Source organism: Ceratotherium simum, chromosome 13, assembly GCF_057802395.1.
Source record: "Ceratotherium simum simum isolate JZ-2026a chromosome 13, ASM5780239v1, whole genome shotgun sequence".
NCBI classification, from domain to species: Eukaryota; Metazoa; Chordata; class Mammalia; order Perissodactyla; family Rhinocerotidae; genus Ceratotherium; species Ceratotherium simum.
This window is the reverse complement of record NC_141912.1, coordinates 58939921-58956054: the sequence shown is the minus strand read 5'-3', so window position 1 is coordinate 58956054 and position 16134 is coordinate 58939921. Positions and strand designations below refer to the sequence as shown.

At 36.8% G+C, this 16134-nt stretch overlaps 1 protein-coding gene across 1 annotated transcript in view; it reads left to right on the top strand.

The window, feature by feature from the left end:
• The window catches only part of LOC147915740 (protein eyes shut homolog), a 440056-nt gene that overhangs the window by 242317 nt on the left and 181605 nt on the right, over positions 1-16134 (top strand). Inside the window, exon 5 of the mRNA XM_087437836.1 lies at positions 4159-4323. Coding sequence (XP_087293962.1) covers positions 4159-4323 — 165 coding nt within the window. The remainder of the gene's footprint in view (positions 1-4158; positions 4324-16134) is intronic.

Genomic DNA, 16134 nt, shown 5'->3' with positions numbered 1-16134 from the left:
GTTCAATATCTGCTAAACATTCTGCTCCATCGGGTGAAGCTCCAACTGTGTTATGGGCTTTTCTGGTCACAGGAAAGCAAACCCATCTCCCTTCCTATAGTGTCTTCTTAGAATTCATTTATTTAGAATATTCTATTTCTGCTAATTAAAATTAACTTACCTCCCTCATCCAAAGTGACAGATTTACTCTTTTATCAATTCTACCCAACATTTATAACAACAACTGTAACGCAAGGTAGAAAAATGCTTGCACTAAAAGAGCTGTAGATACAATACGATAGAGAGTTCAAATCTGGGAGAATATTCAGGGTGAGCCTTGAATGAAAGGGAGAGTTACAAAGCTAGGGTTATGGGAAGGGCGTCCAGACAGATAGAACAGCGTGAACACAAGTAGAGGCACAGAAGGTGCGTGTGAAAGCACGGAAAAACAAGACCGTGGAGGGCCTGGTTTCCTCCCAAAGCAGAGAGTTCTTCAGTGGTTACTGAAGGGTTTTGACCCAAGATCTTAGCTGACTACTACTGATTAGAGTTGACGTGACAGCAATGACAGCTAATAGATACTGCAACAACGGAGTCCCGCTAGAAAGAATCTACTGCCAACAGTTGGGTTGAAATGCAATGAGATCTTAAATAAGGGAGCAGAAGTGGCAAGGTTTGATCTAAGAAAGAGGGGACAGGAACCAGCACGTAGTCTGAGAAGAGATGGGTGGATAATGATGCTGAGTTTCTAAGCCTGGAGAGTAAGTCCTCTGAGTGAGAGAATGGAGGAGGAGCAGACTTAGAAGAGACATGGGGGAGCTAGAGGACCCAGACAGAGCCCGGAAACTGGGCGGAATGGAATGGTTGGAAGAACAGTCTGCAAAGGAGCTATCGGGCAGGTGAGGAGACAAAGTGTGGGACAGCATCATGACACAAGCAAGGAGTAAGCTTTATTAAAAAGAAGTATTAAGGGGCCGGCCCCCTGGCTTGGCAGTTAAGTGCGAGTGCTCCGCTGCTGGTGGCCCGGGTTCGGATCCCGGGCGCGCACCAACGCACCGCTTCTCCGGCCATGCTGAGGCCGCGTCCCACAAACAGCAACTAGAAGGATGTGCAGCTGTGACATACAACTATCTACTGGGGCTTTGGGGTAAAAAAAAAAGGAGGAGGATTGGCAATAGATGTTAGCTCAGAGCCAGTCTTCCTCAGCAAAAAGAGGAGGATTAGCATGGATGTTAGCTCAGCGCTGATCTTCCTCACAAAAAAAAAAAAAGTATTAAATATTACAGAAGTTTCTAGGCATAGGAGCACTGATGAAGGATTTGCCAACTAGGCCTAAAAATCTTTGAAAAAACCTTCCAGTAAAACACAGAGCCAGGAAAGTAAGTTTCAAAGAGTTAAAGATTGTGTGCAGAAGGCCAAGAAATGGTAAAATATGTGATACCATATAAGTTAAATCAAGCAGTTTGCTAATAGATAAATTAAATTATTTGTATCTGACAATACCAAGTTGTGGACATAAATAGAATGTTAAACTTTCTTTCACATACCAGGATATAATGCTGCAAACAAAATGAGGCGCCACGTCTAAAAGCAAGATTTAACTTGGAAATATTCTTAATATAAAAAGGGGCAACACTTGAAGAGGAGAGAGGATTTTAGAGACATGATTTGGGGGACAATGTTTTTGTAGAGCGCAATGTTGACCTTGCCCCTCGCTCTCTCCCACCCACCACATCTGACAGTGTTTGGGGGAAGCTAAAACGAAATCACTTGGAAAGGAACACTAGGGACCAACAGAGGCATACTTTCATACCTGAGAAAGCCAAAGCAGCCTGTGTGTGTATGCGTGCGTATGTGTGTGTGTGAGTGTGCGTGTGTGTGTGTGAGTGCGCATGTGTGTGTGTGTGTGTGTGTGTGTGTAGAAAGTGAGTGAATGTGAGAGAGAGAGACAGGAGAGTGTTTAAAAATTAACTATACCCCCACAGACAGTAGGGCAGGGAATGCAAGAGTGTTTACCCTAGCTAGATATGGACCCCTCAGGAAAGAGATTTGGCCTAGAGTCATTTTATGTTCCCCCCAGGTGGTTTTTCTAGTCAGGTGACCAAGACAGCCTTAACATTCCCCTCAGCTTGACTGAATGTTAGACAGGCTTCTTCCTGACTCCAGGCCCCTGACCTAACTTTTCTTACAGCATTGACTTTAGAAAACTTCGCATTGTATATTCCTTCTTTGCCCTCTTTGAGATATAAATCTTTTAAAAAGCTTCTTGCCACTTTTATAACCCAGGACAGTCTTTCTCCAGGACCTGGAGCCATCTCTTTGAAATGTGCTCATCAGGAAAGATAGTGCCCTGCCTCCCAGTCTCTGTGGGAGGGTAGGAGACTGACTTCAATGAGTGCCTTGTCCAAGTTGTAAACTACCCCGTGTCATGGAGCTATGAGAAAGCTTACGTTTTGGGGGGGTAAGGCCAATTAGCAAACACAGGTAGCCTATGATCCCCCCACCTCAGCTCTTAAAAACTCTGCTGGCCCTTGTTTCAGAGGAGTTGAGAAGAGACTGAGTTCTCTCTTCCCTATTACAATAGCCTTGAATAAAGTCTTCCTTGCCTCTTTAACTTTGTCCAGTGCAACTTTTGCTTAGACACAGACAAGGGGTTGCCAACAGCAAGAGTCTGCGTATAACATGAAAAATCAGAGTGGGACCAACCTAGAAGTGACAAGCCAGTGGCAGGCTTCAGCACAAGTCCTGGGAATTGCAGTTGGCAGAGGGTTTCTAAATATTGCACAAATTCTCATGAGTCCTAGTGTTGCCAAATTTTACAACTAAAAATACAAGATACTCAGTTAAATTTGAATTTCAAATAAACAACAACTAATATTCAGTATAAGTATATCTCATGCAATGTTTGGGACATACTTATACTAAAAATTATTTGTTGTTTATCTGAAATGGAAACTTCACTGAGCATCCTGTATTTTATCTGACATTCCTGCCATGAAAGAATTTTAAACACCTGCTGTTCCTAGAGAGCAAGAGACCTGTCAACAACAGTACCAGTCGCCAGCTCTACTGACACTCCTCTACTGTGTACCCCTCTCTCCCTTCCACCCCATCTTGCCTTCTCCTCATTCAAAGCTGGAAGGGTCAGAAACAGCAGCTAGCCTGAAGGGCAGCTGGTAGAAAAGAAAAAGAACAGAAACCAGGTTCCTCTTGCCCCTCAAGACACATAGCAGGTGTCAGAAGCCCTACAGGCCTTGGCAGGTGGAGGGGGCGGGGGATATCATAGCTCTGAAGGGAGGTGGAAGTGTTAATATGTTTCTTAGACTGGATATTAGTCTCTGAATCATTGTACAACTTAGAAAGAAGGTAGGACTCATAGGGACTGCCATGTATTCATCCAGAGAAAGAGAAAACTTCCCCCTTGTGAGAGAGACAAAAAGTAAAGTTGCGTTTCCAACATCCCATGTGTTACACTTCAATGTACCAAGTCTATAGATCTGGATATAGATATATGACAATAAAATAATTTTCTAATTTTGTGTCTCAAGATTTTATGAGATTAATCATTTAAAAAATTGATAATCCTCAAAGGGTAATTCTAAAAAATTATTAGTAACCTTGCATATATTATAGTAATACTACTTATAAAACATTTTATCTAAGTATTTTGAAAAGCACTAAATATTAATGAATACTAATAAAACTCCTCTATGTGACAATTTTCTCATCTTTTTGTCATAGACTTTTTTTACTGTTCTATTAAGGTGTAATTACATCAAATAAAATTCATCGATTTTACACGTATAATTTGATGTACAGCCATTTATATCACAGAATATTTTAAGAATCTAATGAAAACTATGATTCACATATGCAGGGACACAGATTTTTTCCATACAATTTCAGAGTATTTACTCACTCTTAAAGCCTGTCCATGAACAACAAATTAAAATTCTTGCTTTGAGTCTTTTTCTCTGGACTAGTGGTTAATTATTTGAGACAGTGATTTTACAAATTTTTTATACTTATATATCCAAATTCTTAAAGTTGTGCCTAATATTTATAAACATCAGTGTTATCTTTTTAAATGAATGCTAACGATAAACACTATGTTCTTATCTACTTGCTTAGCAATATAACGCTATCAGAACATATTAATATGACTTCTTTTTTTTTTAGATGCAGGTTTATTTTTTCCATCTTTCAACGGGAATTCCTATCTAGAATTGCCTTTTTTTAAAACCATGGATGAGTCGAAGTTTGTCTTGGAGAAGGAAGATAACATAATTGTTACCATCTACTTGACAATAAAAACAAACACTTTGAATGGAACTGTCCTCTACAGTGAGTATTCAATGTCTGACCTCCTGTATGTCGTGTTTTTTTCTCAGATGTTAACCTACTGAATCAATGAATTATTCATTTAAATATTGTGGGAAAACTTTCTAGCCTAGTGCATGAAGCATTACCAAATGGAAATCTTACTTCTTTCTAGTTTTCTTTAGAAATTTCTTTAATTTATGAGTCATTCACTGGAACATGACTTACAAACAGGCTCTGAACCAGCAAGGGAGAATACAGCAAGCTGCAAATTTGATGGCCTCTGGCTACAGCAGGAAAACATCAAGGCTGCACATGTTTCGGAGCATGTTTTTATAATATAAATCACTAAATACTAATTGCAGTCAGTACTTGGTAACTTGGAAAAAGGCATTCCAAAGCTGGGATTCATTTGACAACTGGTAAAATTCCTATCATGCTTTTAGCATTATCTTAAAGTTAGCTGCTTTGAAAAAAAGCAGTATTAATACTATATGTTTAAGGAAATGCCTCTACATACAGTGTTCTCTGCGTCATGCAATACGAGATCCTTATAGGATCTCTGTAAGGGAATGTGCAGGCCTCTTTCTTCTGTGGCTGAACATCACTAATGTGTACTACTCGCAATATTCCAAATGTGACAAGTGTTATCTCTTCTGAAATGAGTGCACAATAGTTTCAACAATTCCCTAGATTGGAGGTGTAACATCTTCAGTATTTGGATGATTATCCACAGTAGGGCAACTCACTATTTCCCAAATGATGTTCTCCTTTACTTTGAAATATTTTGCAAAATTGATTCATCATTCTGTAACTTTCTAAACAAAATTTAAACTGTCTTATTATGTGACTATGAGTAAAATGCCTAAAAGAAGCATTTTTGGAAAAATGGGGACAGTTAGAAATTTTGAACATTAAATGAAATCAGAGAATTTATGTTATATTTTAAAAAGAAACTTACTTGTCAGAACTAGGCCAGCATTATTTATTTCCCAGGAGCATAAACACCCATATTTAAATCATGGCTTTAGAAAGTCTGATTTATTTATGTGAAAAAAGAGAGAAAGAGAAGAAAATAAAAAAAGGAAAACTTGTTTTTGTACACGAAACCTAAGTGGTGGTAGACAACCATGAAATTTGGAGGTAATTGTGCATTGCAGGGGAAACAAAATAAAGCAAAACACAGAACAAAAGACACAAACATAATAATTTAGAGCCACAAAGCGAAGTGATTTCCTGGCTTTGCAGTTTTTTAGGTTATATAGAATTAGAAGGCGTTTCCTTGTGGAAAGTGTGTTTTTACCAACTAAAAACAGTTCATAGCCAAAGAAGCAGCCAGCCTCTGGGAATTCTCCTGCTCTGGGCCGTGCTCCCGGCTCATGGCCCTTCTGTCACTCAACGTGCTGTTTGAAGGCCACAGAAACACAGGCCAAGCGTACATATACCCTGTTCAGGTCGGTTCTTTAATTTAAACCAATAAAGCCCATGCTGGTTAGTGCCGTAGGACTATTTTTGTCTCTCGTGTCAATGACCTACCAGAAAAACCAAACTGGAAATTATTAGTAGGAAAACAGTGCCATTGTAACGATTATTGGTCCGTCTTGGTCACAGCACTGGCTACACTGAAGCTGTTTACTCAAGGCGCTTTCATAGCCTGTGAATGGAGGAAATATTTCTGTCTGTAAAGTATTCTTTTCGTTCATTTGTAAAGTGGTAATTTACCCCTACGCAGTTGGGAACACCTCAGCAGAACGTCTCGTGGGGTTGCTGCTTTCCCCCTCTTGGAATTTGTCAGCCTCGTGAGAGCCTCACAGCAGATGGACACCGAGCTTTCTGTGACTCAGGTAGACACCCGTCGTTTAAAGGTGTCCCTTAACTTGACTTAAGGGCTAATTTTCTTTCCTTTGAAATCAGTGTATTATGTGTACGAGCAATTCAAAGTGGTGAGGAAAGTAAAACAGATGTTTCACTTTAGAGTCTAGGGGCTGATTTTTGTCTGTTTTTTTTTTTTTTTTTTTGGTTTCTTTTGTGTGTTTTTTAGTTTTGCCATTTTTCCCATTCCTGAACATTTGAGTAAAAACTCAATTCCATTCTACAAACATTTGTTGAACATTTGTATTTTGTATCATCACATATTGAAGGGAAAAGGATAGAGAAATACCAGGTTGATGAGCCAATGTCAGCTTTGAATTATATTCCCAGTTCAAAACTGTAGATTTATCTTTTCCCAGTTTGCCTCACCAACTAATTGATGTTGAAAAGGAACAAAAGGAAGATAAAACTTGAATCCTTATGGGGTTACAGTAAAAATTCTTAGAGAGGATAGTTTAAAAAAGAACTCTCTGTGGGAGAGAGACAGCTCTGAGAACAGCAGTCAAGATGCAAAGAAAGCTCTTTGAATCTGCCACTGAACCAATTCACAATTCTGGAACCCAGTCAAAGGAGCTACTAATAGGTCACGGGAGAAAGGATGAGACCACACAAAACCCTTTAGGTACAATTTCAGAAAATGAGCTCTATTCGGCAGGAAGTATCGATCAGGAGGTTTCGTCACGGGATATAGTACTATGCCGTTGAATCCATTCTGTGCTGCTTCTATGAAAGAAATAAGTATGGCCTTTGGAAGTGTGTGATCTTTGAGAATTAGGAGCAGACATCTGACCAAATTGCAGGAGGCAAATTACATGAGCAAGTCCATTGGGAGAACAGGAATTAGAAGCAATCTTTATATTACTTCATGTTTGTACTTAAGGAAGAAAGTAAAAGAAGGACTAGTCTTAGGTATTTACTCCTAGGTGGGAATTGATAGAACAAGTAGGATTATTGGGGTCCCCTTTTTTGTGCATTTAGGGAGGGCTAAAAGCAGAGATTTCTGATAGTGCTGAAGAAAACAAATTAAATCTAAAGAATCATAACATCAGCCTTGCTCTGTAAAATGATTCCCAGCAGAATACATAATATCTTCATTAGATACTTACTGTGCAAAGGCCAATGAAATCCCACAATATTTCCTGACAACATATTAAAAAGCATCTTCTTTCTTACAGAAAAAAGTTTGCTCTGTTGTTTTAATAGATTTTACAATGTGCACCATAAAATTCTTTGAGTATCTTTGGCCCTCCCTAATAGCTCCCAATGGAGCTTGCTCCAGACGGATATGGGAGGGAGTGGGGTTGAAAGCATTGATGGATGAATTCATACATTGCCATTCATAAAGTATGTAGAGATTGCTTTTCATTGTATCTTATCTCTTTTATGACAGCCAAGTCAAATTCGACAAATTTTACCTGAGTGCCGAGAAAATGCACCACACTCTACTAGGCACTGTGATAGATACAAAGATGAATAAGAGAGGATCTGTATCCCATTTTTCACCATTTAGTGGAAAGATACTATGTACACAATTCTATGATAAAGCTGACTGTGATAGGTCTTATAATAGGAATATATATTAAGAGCTGGGGCTGAGTAGACAGATTCTTTACACCAGGAATCTGTGCTTATATCTCTTCACTAAGTAGGGAACACCTCATAATCTGGAATTATATTTTACATCTCTGTTCCACACCCTCCTCCCTACTACCACAGTGCCCTGCAGAGAGTAAGGACTTGATCAGAATGCTTCTTAATGTTATGTTTGTGAGTTACTCAACTTTGATGGTTGTGATGAAAATTTAGTAGGTATTGAAACTTTATTTTAGGAAATTATTCTGCCAAATATTGTCATACTTTCTCTGATACATAGAACAAAAAGGGTACAGATTTCAAGAGTTTAGTCAAAATGTAGATGAATCAAAGATAATTTTTTCCTTGGTCTACTTGAACACATAGGAGCAGAACAGGAGTTGGCAAATTTTTCTACAACAGCCCTACCAAGATTAAACATTTTTGCAGACCATACAGTCTCTGTCACAACTGTTCAACTCTGCCAGTGTAGCATGAAAGCAGCCATAGACCAAAAGTAAATAAATGAATATGGCTAAGTTCCAAAATATCTTTACTTACAAAACCAGACATTGGCAGAATTCCATCTATGCCATAGTTTGCCGACCCTTGACCTAGAATGACGTGATTCATTAGCTTTCTCTTGAAATAGAACAATTGTGTTAAGAACAATCAGATTCTATTTCTGTGATTGAAATTCATCAAGAAATAAGTCAGTGAGAGATACAACTCTGCTTCTGGTGTAATTATGTCAGGGAATGGACCAGTGAGGAACAAGCTTGCTTCTGGTGGACAGAGGTAAGGGCAAAAACAAACAAATGAGCCCAGGCAAGGATTGAAATAGCTGCCAGGCCCATTGCAAGAACAGTATAGTCCAGTGATTAAGAAAATCACTCTGGGGCCGGCCCCGTGGCTTAGCGGTTAAGTGCGCGCGCTCCGCTACTAGTGGCTCAGGTTCGGATCCCAGGCGCGCACCAACACACCGCTTCTCCGGCCATGCTGAGGCCACGTCCCACATACAGCAACTAGAAGGATGTGCAACTATGACACACAACTATCTACTGGGGCTTTGGCCGGCGGGGGGAAGGAGGAAGATTGGCAATAGCTGTTAGCTCAGAGCCGGTCTTCCTCAGCAAAAAGAGGAGGATTAGCATGGATGTTAGCTCAGAGCTGATCTTCCTCACAAAAAAAAAAAAAAAGAGAGAGACAAAAAGAAAATCACTCTGGAGCTGGACTACCCGGCTCTGCCACTCAGGTAAGTTACTAAACATCCCTGTGCCTCAGTTTCTGTAAAATGGAATAATAATAAGAATAATAATGCCAAAGATATCAAAAAGTTGTTGTAAGATTTGAGAGAGTTAACACATTTAATGTGCTTAAAACAGTGTTTGGCACCTGGCAACATAAAGTAAGTGTTAAATATTTTATTCAGATAATGCTTTAATCCCTCATAACTTGCTTGGTAAGGACACTTGGGAATTAAAGACCTAGGATACTATATTTTCGTCTAATAGGTGTCATTAATGTTACATCCATTTGATAAACCTGTTTACCGTGGGAAAGAATATTTAGACTATAAAAAATCCTGGAATCAGGAATGAGACCGTAGGGGGATAGACAATCGGTGCAATTTTTGGTTTTCACTTTTATCCATTTCATCCAAATGAAGAGGATTCATTTCTTTGAAGAGTCCTGTATCATGAGGTTTTTTTACTGGTTAAGCACAACTAGCAGGCTAGGAAAAATTAAAATAAGCTCTCCATAAATTTCAGAAACTGGCCCAGAAGCCATTCTGCAGCAGCATGTTATAAACATGTGTTAATAATTAATTATGCATGCCTGGCTGCTGCCACCATCCTTCACTTCTCCCCAGAGCTTCTCTGCCTGCCATCCTTCCACTGACCAACTAGTCACCCTAACCACATCCTAAATACTGGCCATGTCACCACTGTTGCCCTAAGATGTCTTCAAACCATGAGCAACTGCTGCTCAGGTTGCTACTGGGTTTGCAGCTGCCATATACAAATACAGACCTTTAAGGAGAGCTGGTACAGGGAGATGTAAGGCCGCAGCCAAAGCGTACATTTCAACAGAGAACTCGAGGCCCGCTTAGAGAACAGTCTCCATCACATGCCACAAAGGTGGCACCAGGGATAAAGAGATCATTTGGCTGCTACCATAAGCAGTTCTGATAGAAATGTCATGAGGTGGCCAAGGGTAGACTTGAACCCAAGTCAGTTGTGAGCTAACTGTACAACGTAGGATAAATCAATTAACTTCTCTGTATTGTAGTTTGACTACAAATAACGCATATGTAATTTTTATTATCAAGTCCGCAGGGTTTGAAAAAATGTATATAAAAGTGTTTTAAAAAATACAACGTACCATACAAATGTGTGGTGTTATTTCTTTTATGGGAGATAGTAGAAATCCATGTCACTCTGTGGAAATTTCCAAATTTGTCTATCTATCTACCTGGTTTAATAAGCATATTACCTGTATTCATCACTATCAATTCTATAAGGAATGATGTTGAATTTTATTGTAATTCAAACTGGTGACCAATGAATGTTTGTTTATACATGATCTCAAATCAAACTGTCATTGATGTTTGGGAACATTCATTACGATAATTCAAACAGAAAAATACCCGTTTTTAAAGGAAGTGGTAAACCATATAACCATATAAACCATAAATACTTTATCTTCAATATTTCAATGAAGTGATGAAGTATCCATGCTTAGAAAATTTCAGATCTACAACCCAGTGCAATACCCAAGCAAACCAAAATTTTTAAAAAGTTGACTAGGATATCATTCTTTCTCTCTCTCTGCATTATTTCATTATTATTTCTTTCTTACGAGACTAACAATATATATAGAATATATACACTATACTATATATAAAAATATATACTATATGTAAAAATTTTAGACTCAAAATTATTAGGATTATTTCTCTAAAAGTCTATGATGCTAGAAACTAGAGTCCATTGTTTTGTGAGTAGTGATTACTGTTTATTGTTCTAAGCTGCATTTTTTATATCTAATAAATCTTAAATCAGGAGATACAATCAATGATTTCATTAGATTAAATAAAATTTGAGAAATACAGATTTTATAGAGTTTCAAAATATTTTCTGGATAAAAATTCAAAAAACTCAAGACATAAATGATTTGTTGAAAAGATTACCACACAGCCTAAAAGCATAAAGAATTCTTTCAAAAAAAGATAGGTTCACACTTCTCCGCTAATGGATCATCAAGCATCTTTTCAGTGAAACAACAGAATGCCTTTCCTTCAATGGCTTAATAATGAGCTCTTCTAGAACTTTCAAGTCCTGTCCAAAGTTAGCACAAATTGGAACATTATGAGGAAAGAGACACTGCTTTTCACATTTGCCATATGTATATATACATCAGAGAGAGAGATTCACATTTGCTTAACGTCTTCGGGTTCAATGAGCAATGTTGAACTAAATTTAATGTGGCATATGGATTACTCAACATGTAAAGTTTAATATAAAAAATATACATCTATCTAAGAGTAGTCATTATTTATAATTTTTTAGTAGTTCTATTTTGAAAATTTTATATTTCCTGTCTCTTTTACTAATTGCAACTAATTTTACAATTCTAAAATCAAATAATATTCATCATAATTGTGTTTGAAATATAATGTCTTTAGTACTGTTTGTAAAAACCAAAGAATTCCTCCTGAGTGTTTATTCATATCTTTTCTCTAATTACAGAATCTAGGTTTTGTGATACAAAGTCAATTGATTCGAAAGTGAAAAAATCAATCAATCAAACTGTGACCCATATTCCCTGAAGTGAATAGTTTGCTATTGAATCATGTAAATACATCAGTGGCAGCAGTTCTTTCATTTCCCCACCTACCCTCATATGATATCAGCAGAACACTTTGAATTCCTTTAAAAGTGTTATATTAGAAAACAGGAAATTGCTTATTAATAGAACAAAATCAGTATGATGAATCAAAACCTGTTACTATGTAGTAGACTAGAGAGACAGCTAAGGTTGTTTATTTTGATTTTCATTCCCATTCCCTTTATTAAAGCAGCCCTATCACATCCTGTATTACAGGGTACCTATGGTTCATAATGAGAAGTTGGTATACTTGGACAAGACTGTTCATCCCTGTCATTGATTATAGTGGCTGAGCTTCCTCTAAAAATAATTCATTCTTGCATGGTACTACATACATCTTGTTTAATGTGTATAATCAATCTTGAAAATTCAGTTTTTGAAGCTTTGAAAAACAAATCTTGTACATATGGCACAATAGCTTGACCTAAATGTTCAGCTCTGTTCTACTCTACTCTGTATATCGTATTCTTAAGACTTATCTCAAAAATATGAGTCTGAAAAGATAACATAAAGCAATTTATAAAAATAGTAAGTAATAGAAACCAGGCTAATCTGGGGTGTCGTCCAGCTTATGTCCAGAAGTGTGGTGAAAACCTGACGGGTTGAGTGGGCTCTAGGAAAAGATGTTTAGGAGGATCTCAAAAGAGGGATTTTCAACCATGTTTATTGTGGTTGAATGCATTTACTCACATTTTATTATTAAATCTTTAATGCTGTTGTTTTGTCCAATTTGTTTCCTTACTTCTGCAATATTGATTTAATCTAACCATTTTGTATTATATTTCGCTTTGTGTTGTTCTCTTGCTGAATTTATATTCTCAGTAAGTTCTACAGCTTGAAGCACTTATGGAAAATCTGTTTCTATTTCTTCAGCTTCATATGTACAACTCCTATCTGATTCTTCAGTTGTATTTTGAATCCTTCCTCCTTCCCATTCTTGGTCATCCACGATGTGGGCATCTCTGTTCAGTCCAAGATTCTATGTTGCTTAACACCAGGGGACCCATTCACATTGGATTCTATGTGAACTTTTCTCCTTGGAGTTGGTTTTGGTTTTATTTGCTCTACTATAATGTGAAGCATTTCTCCCGATACACCTCATAGTTTCAAAAACTAAAATTAGCTTATTTTCCTTTGTTAAAGGATAATTTTCAAAAAGGTATATAAAATGACACAAGCCAAAGATTTTATTTAACCTATTAATTAATGAGGGAACTGGTAAGATACTACAACCAGTTCGAAGGAGAGTTCAAGGAGCAGAGGCATATATAAAGATTAAGGAATTCTGAAGCAAACTTACAAATAGATCGAAAGCACGTCTACCTATAGGGTAATAACCAATTGCATTGCACCAGACACAGTTAGTTTCCATTTCTATAGACAAGAGCCATTTGAGTTATTATTAGTGTTCTCCAACTTACAGAGTTGCAAAATAGCTCAAAGACAAAGGACTGTGATGGGTACCTGAATGGGTGAGCTAGATATTTTTTTCCTATTTCAAATTCTTTCACAGCGTTTTCTGAACCATTCTTTGAGAGCTGAACATTGCTTTTATTCCACTCTCATAGAGCCTGAAGCATGGGGGAGAGGTAACCTAGGTTTCCTGACATTCTTGCTGAGATGTTAAAGAAACATTCATCTGAGGCTCAGCAATACCTTTAGTTTCCCTCTGGTTTCTTTTTTTTTTTCTCTTTTAAATTGATGTGAGCTCTAATACAGAGCTATTTCAAGTTTATCCAGATCCCTGAGTATCTCCAAGACCCTTTCAGGTGTCCATAACATCAAAATCATTTTTTCGATAAAACTAAGATGTTTGTATTGACATTTTCACTCATGGTACAAAAGTCACAGTGGATAAAACTTGTGGGACCTAGCGTCATGGCAGTGAGCCCAAATTGCTCTGTCATTTTATTCTACTCCACTATGCACTCAAAGTAAAAATGGAAACAAAAATTTCCTTAATGGTGCAGTCAAATGTATTAATTTTTTAGATTCTCAATCCTCATATGTACAACTTTTTAATGTTCTGTGTATAAGGGGAAATATGCATAAAGCACGTCTTCTCCACACGGAAGCACAACAGCTGCCTTGAGGAAAGGCACTTGTTCAGTTTTGTCAGTTGCTAGTTGAAGCAGCCACTATCAAAACATGACTTGGAAAATGACTAAAAGATAACCTATGGTTATTCAGACTTGAGTATTTTACAGATATTCTCTCAAAAATGAACAAAGTAAGCCTGTTATTTCAATGAAAGCATCTAACAGTATTTGTTCCCAATGATAAAAGTCAAGCTTTCTAAAAATAATTAAAATTTTGGAAAACTTACACTCTCCACAATGAGCTTTTGAGCTTCCCAATACTTTCTGATGAGTTCAATAGTAATATTAGTGAATGTGATCTTTTAATGTTATTTAATAAAATGTGTCAACATATGAAAGATCTCCATTACTCAGTGAACAAACATTTTTCAAATGATCAATGCATGATGCTACAAAATCACGCACAGGCGAAATATCCATTCAAAGTACAAGAAAGACCAGTGGAATTTTAATGTAACAGAGTATGTAAAGACCATTAAGTTAGTTTCAGATGCCACATAGCAACTAAACTTTAAGGAACTACCATTTGTCCAATTTGTGTGTATTTTAGAAGTCTATTAAAATAATCCTCCCTTTCCAACGACATTCTGTGTGAGATTGGAGTTCATACACTTCACCTAAGCAACAATTCACAACAGATTGAATACAGAAGTAGATATGAGAATTCAGCTGTCTTTTATTAAGCTTGATGTTAAACATATTTGCAAAAGTATAGAATAATACCACTCCTCTCACTGTTTTATTTTTGTTTTGGAAAATATAATTACTTTTCACAAAATATATTTTTTAGGTTAATTAGCAACAACTTTTATTATCGTTATTTTTAAATAAACTAATCAATAAATATTTGAAAAATTTCTCAGTTTTAAATTCTAATCTAGTAAATGTGAAAAGATGCAAACCATGTAAACAAAAGCTCTTTGGGGGTTCTCAATAGACTTAAGTGTGTTAAAGAGTCCTTAGACCTAAAAGTCTGAGAGCTACTGATTTAATATAATTTTCATTTTAAAATACATGTATAGTATGATTTTGCTCTAATAAAAAAAATTTCTCTCTCTACCTGTCTATCCAGTTCTCAGCATTTGTATCTATGGAAGTGTTCACCAAATAGTAATGCTGGCTATTCCTGAGGTTTGTAATTTCACAACTTGGTTTAGTACACTTTTGTTGGTATTTTTTATATTGCTTGAGTAAAAAAACAACGGTCATTATCTTAAATACATATATTCACAAGAATAAATAAAGAAAAATGTAGGGAATATTAAAAATATATATTCCACAAATATCTGAGAATTCAGTAAATATATCATGAGAATTATTTAGTTTGATGATTTTGCATCAACTGGAAATCAAAAGAGAAAAAGATAAAAATTGGTATTAATTTCCTATTGCCTCTATAGCAAATTACCACAAATTAAGTGGCTTAAAACAACAGAAATTTACTCTCTTACAGTTCGGGAGGCCACAAGTCCAAAATCTGTCTTATGGGGCTAAAATGAACTGGTTCCTTCTGGAGGCTCCAGAGGAGAACCTATTCCCTGCCTCTTCTAGCTTCTGGCAGCTGCTGGCATTCCTTAGCTTGTGGCTGCATCACTCCCATCTCTGCTTCTGTCCTCACATAGCCTGTCCTCTTCCATTGTCAAACCTCCCTCTGCCTCCCTCTTAGAAGGATTTGTGATTAATTTTATCGCCCAACCAAATAATCCAGGTTAATCTCTCCCTGTCTAAGAGCTTTAATTTAATCACACTTGCAAAATCTCTTTTGCTACATAAGGTTAACATTCACAGGTTCCAACAATTAGGACATGAATATCTTTAGGGACCATTACTCAACCTACCACAACCTTCTACTTCACTTCATGTACAAAAATCAACTCTAGGTAGAATATAGATCTTAAATAAAGTTTGCAGATGATAATAGAGAATAACCTCATGACTCTGAGGCAGGCAAAGATATCTTAAAATGACATAAAAAGTACTAATCATAACCATGAAGGAAATAATTGATAAATTGACCTACATTAAAATTGAGAACATACGTTCATCAAAACACATGCTTAAGAGATTGGCAAGACAGTCTACAGAATTGCAGAAAATATTTTCAATACATATGGTTGACAAAGAGCTTGGATGCTATGCGCATACATACATATATATGTATATAGATGTAGGTATTAGATGTATACATAGATATGCCTCTATATTCAATAAGGAAAAAGCAAACAACCAAATAGAAATATGAGCAAGAAATACAAACTGACACTTCACAAAAGAGGATATCAAAATAGCCGCTAAACATGAAAATATGCTCAACTTTACTAAGATGAGGAAAATAAAAATTAAAGCTGCAATAATAAATACAGAATAGTTAAGATCTACAGGGTGACCATACCAAGTGATG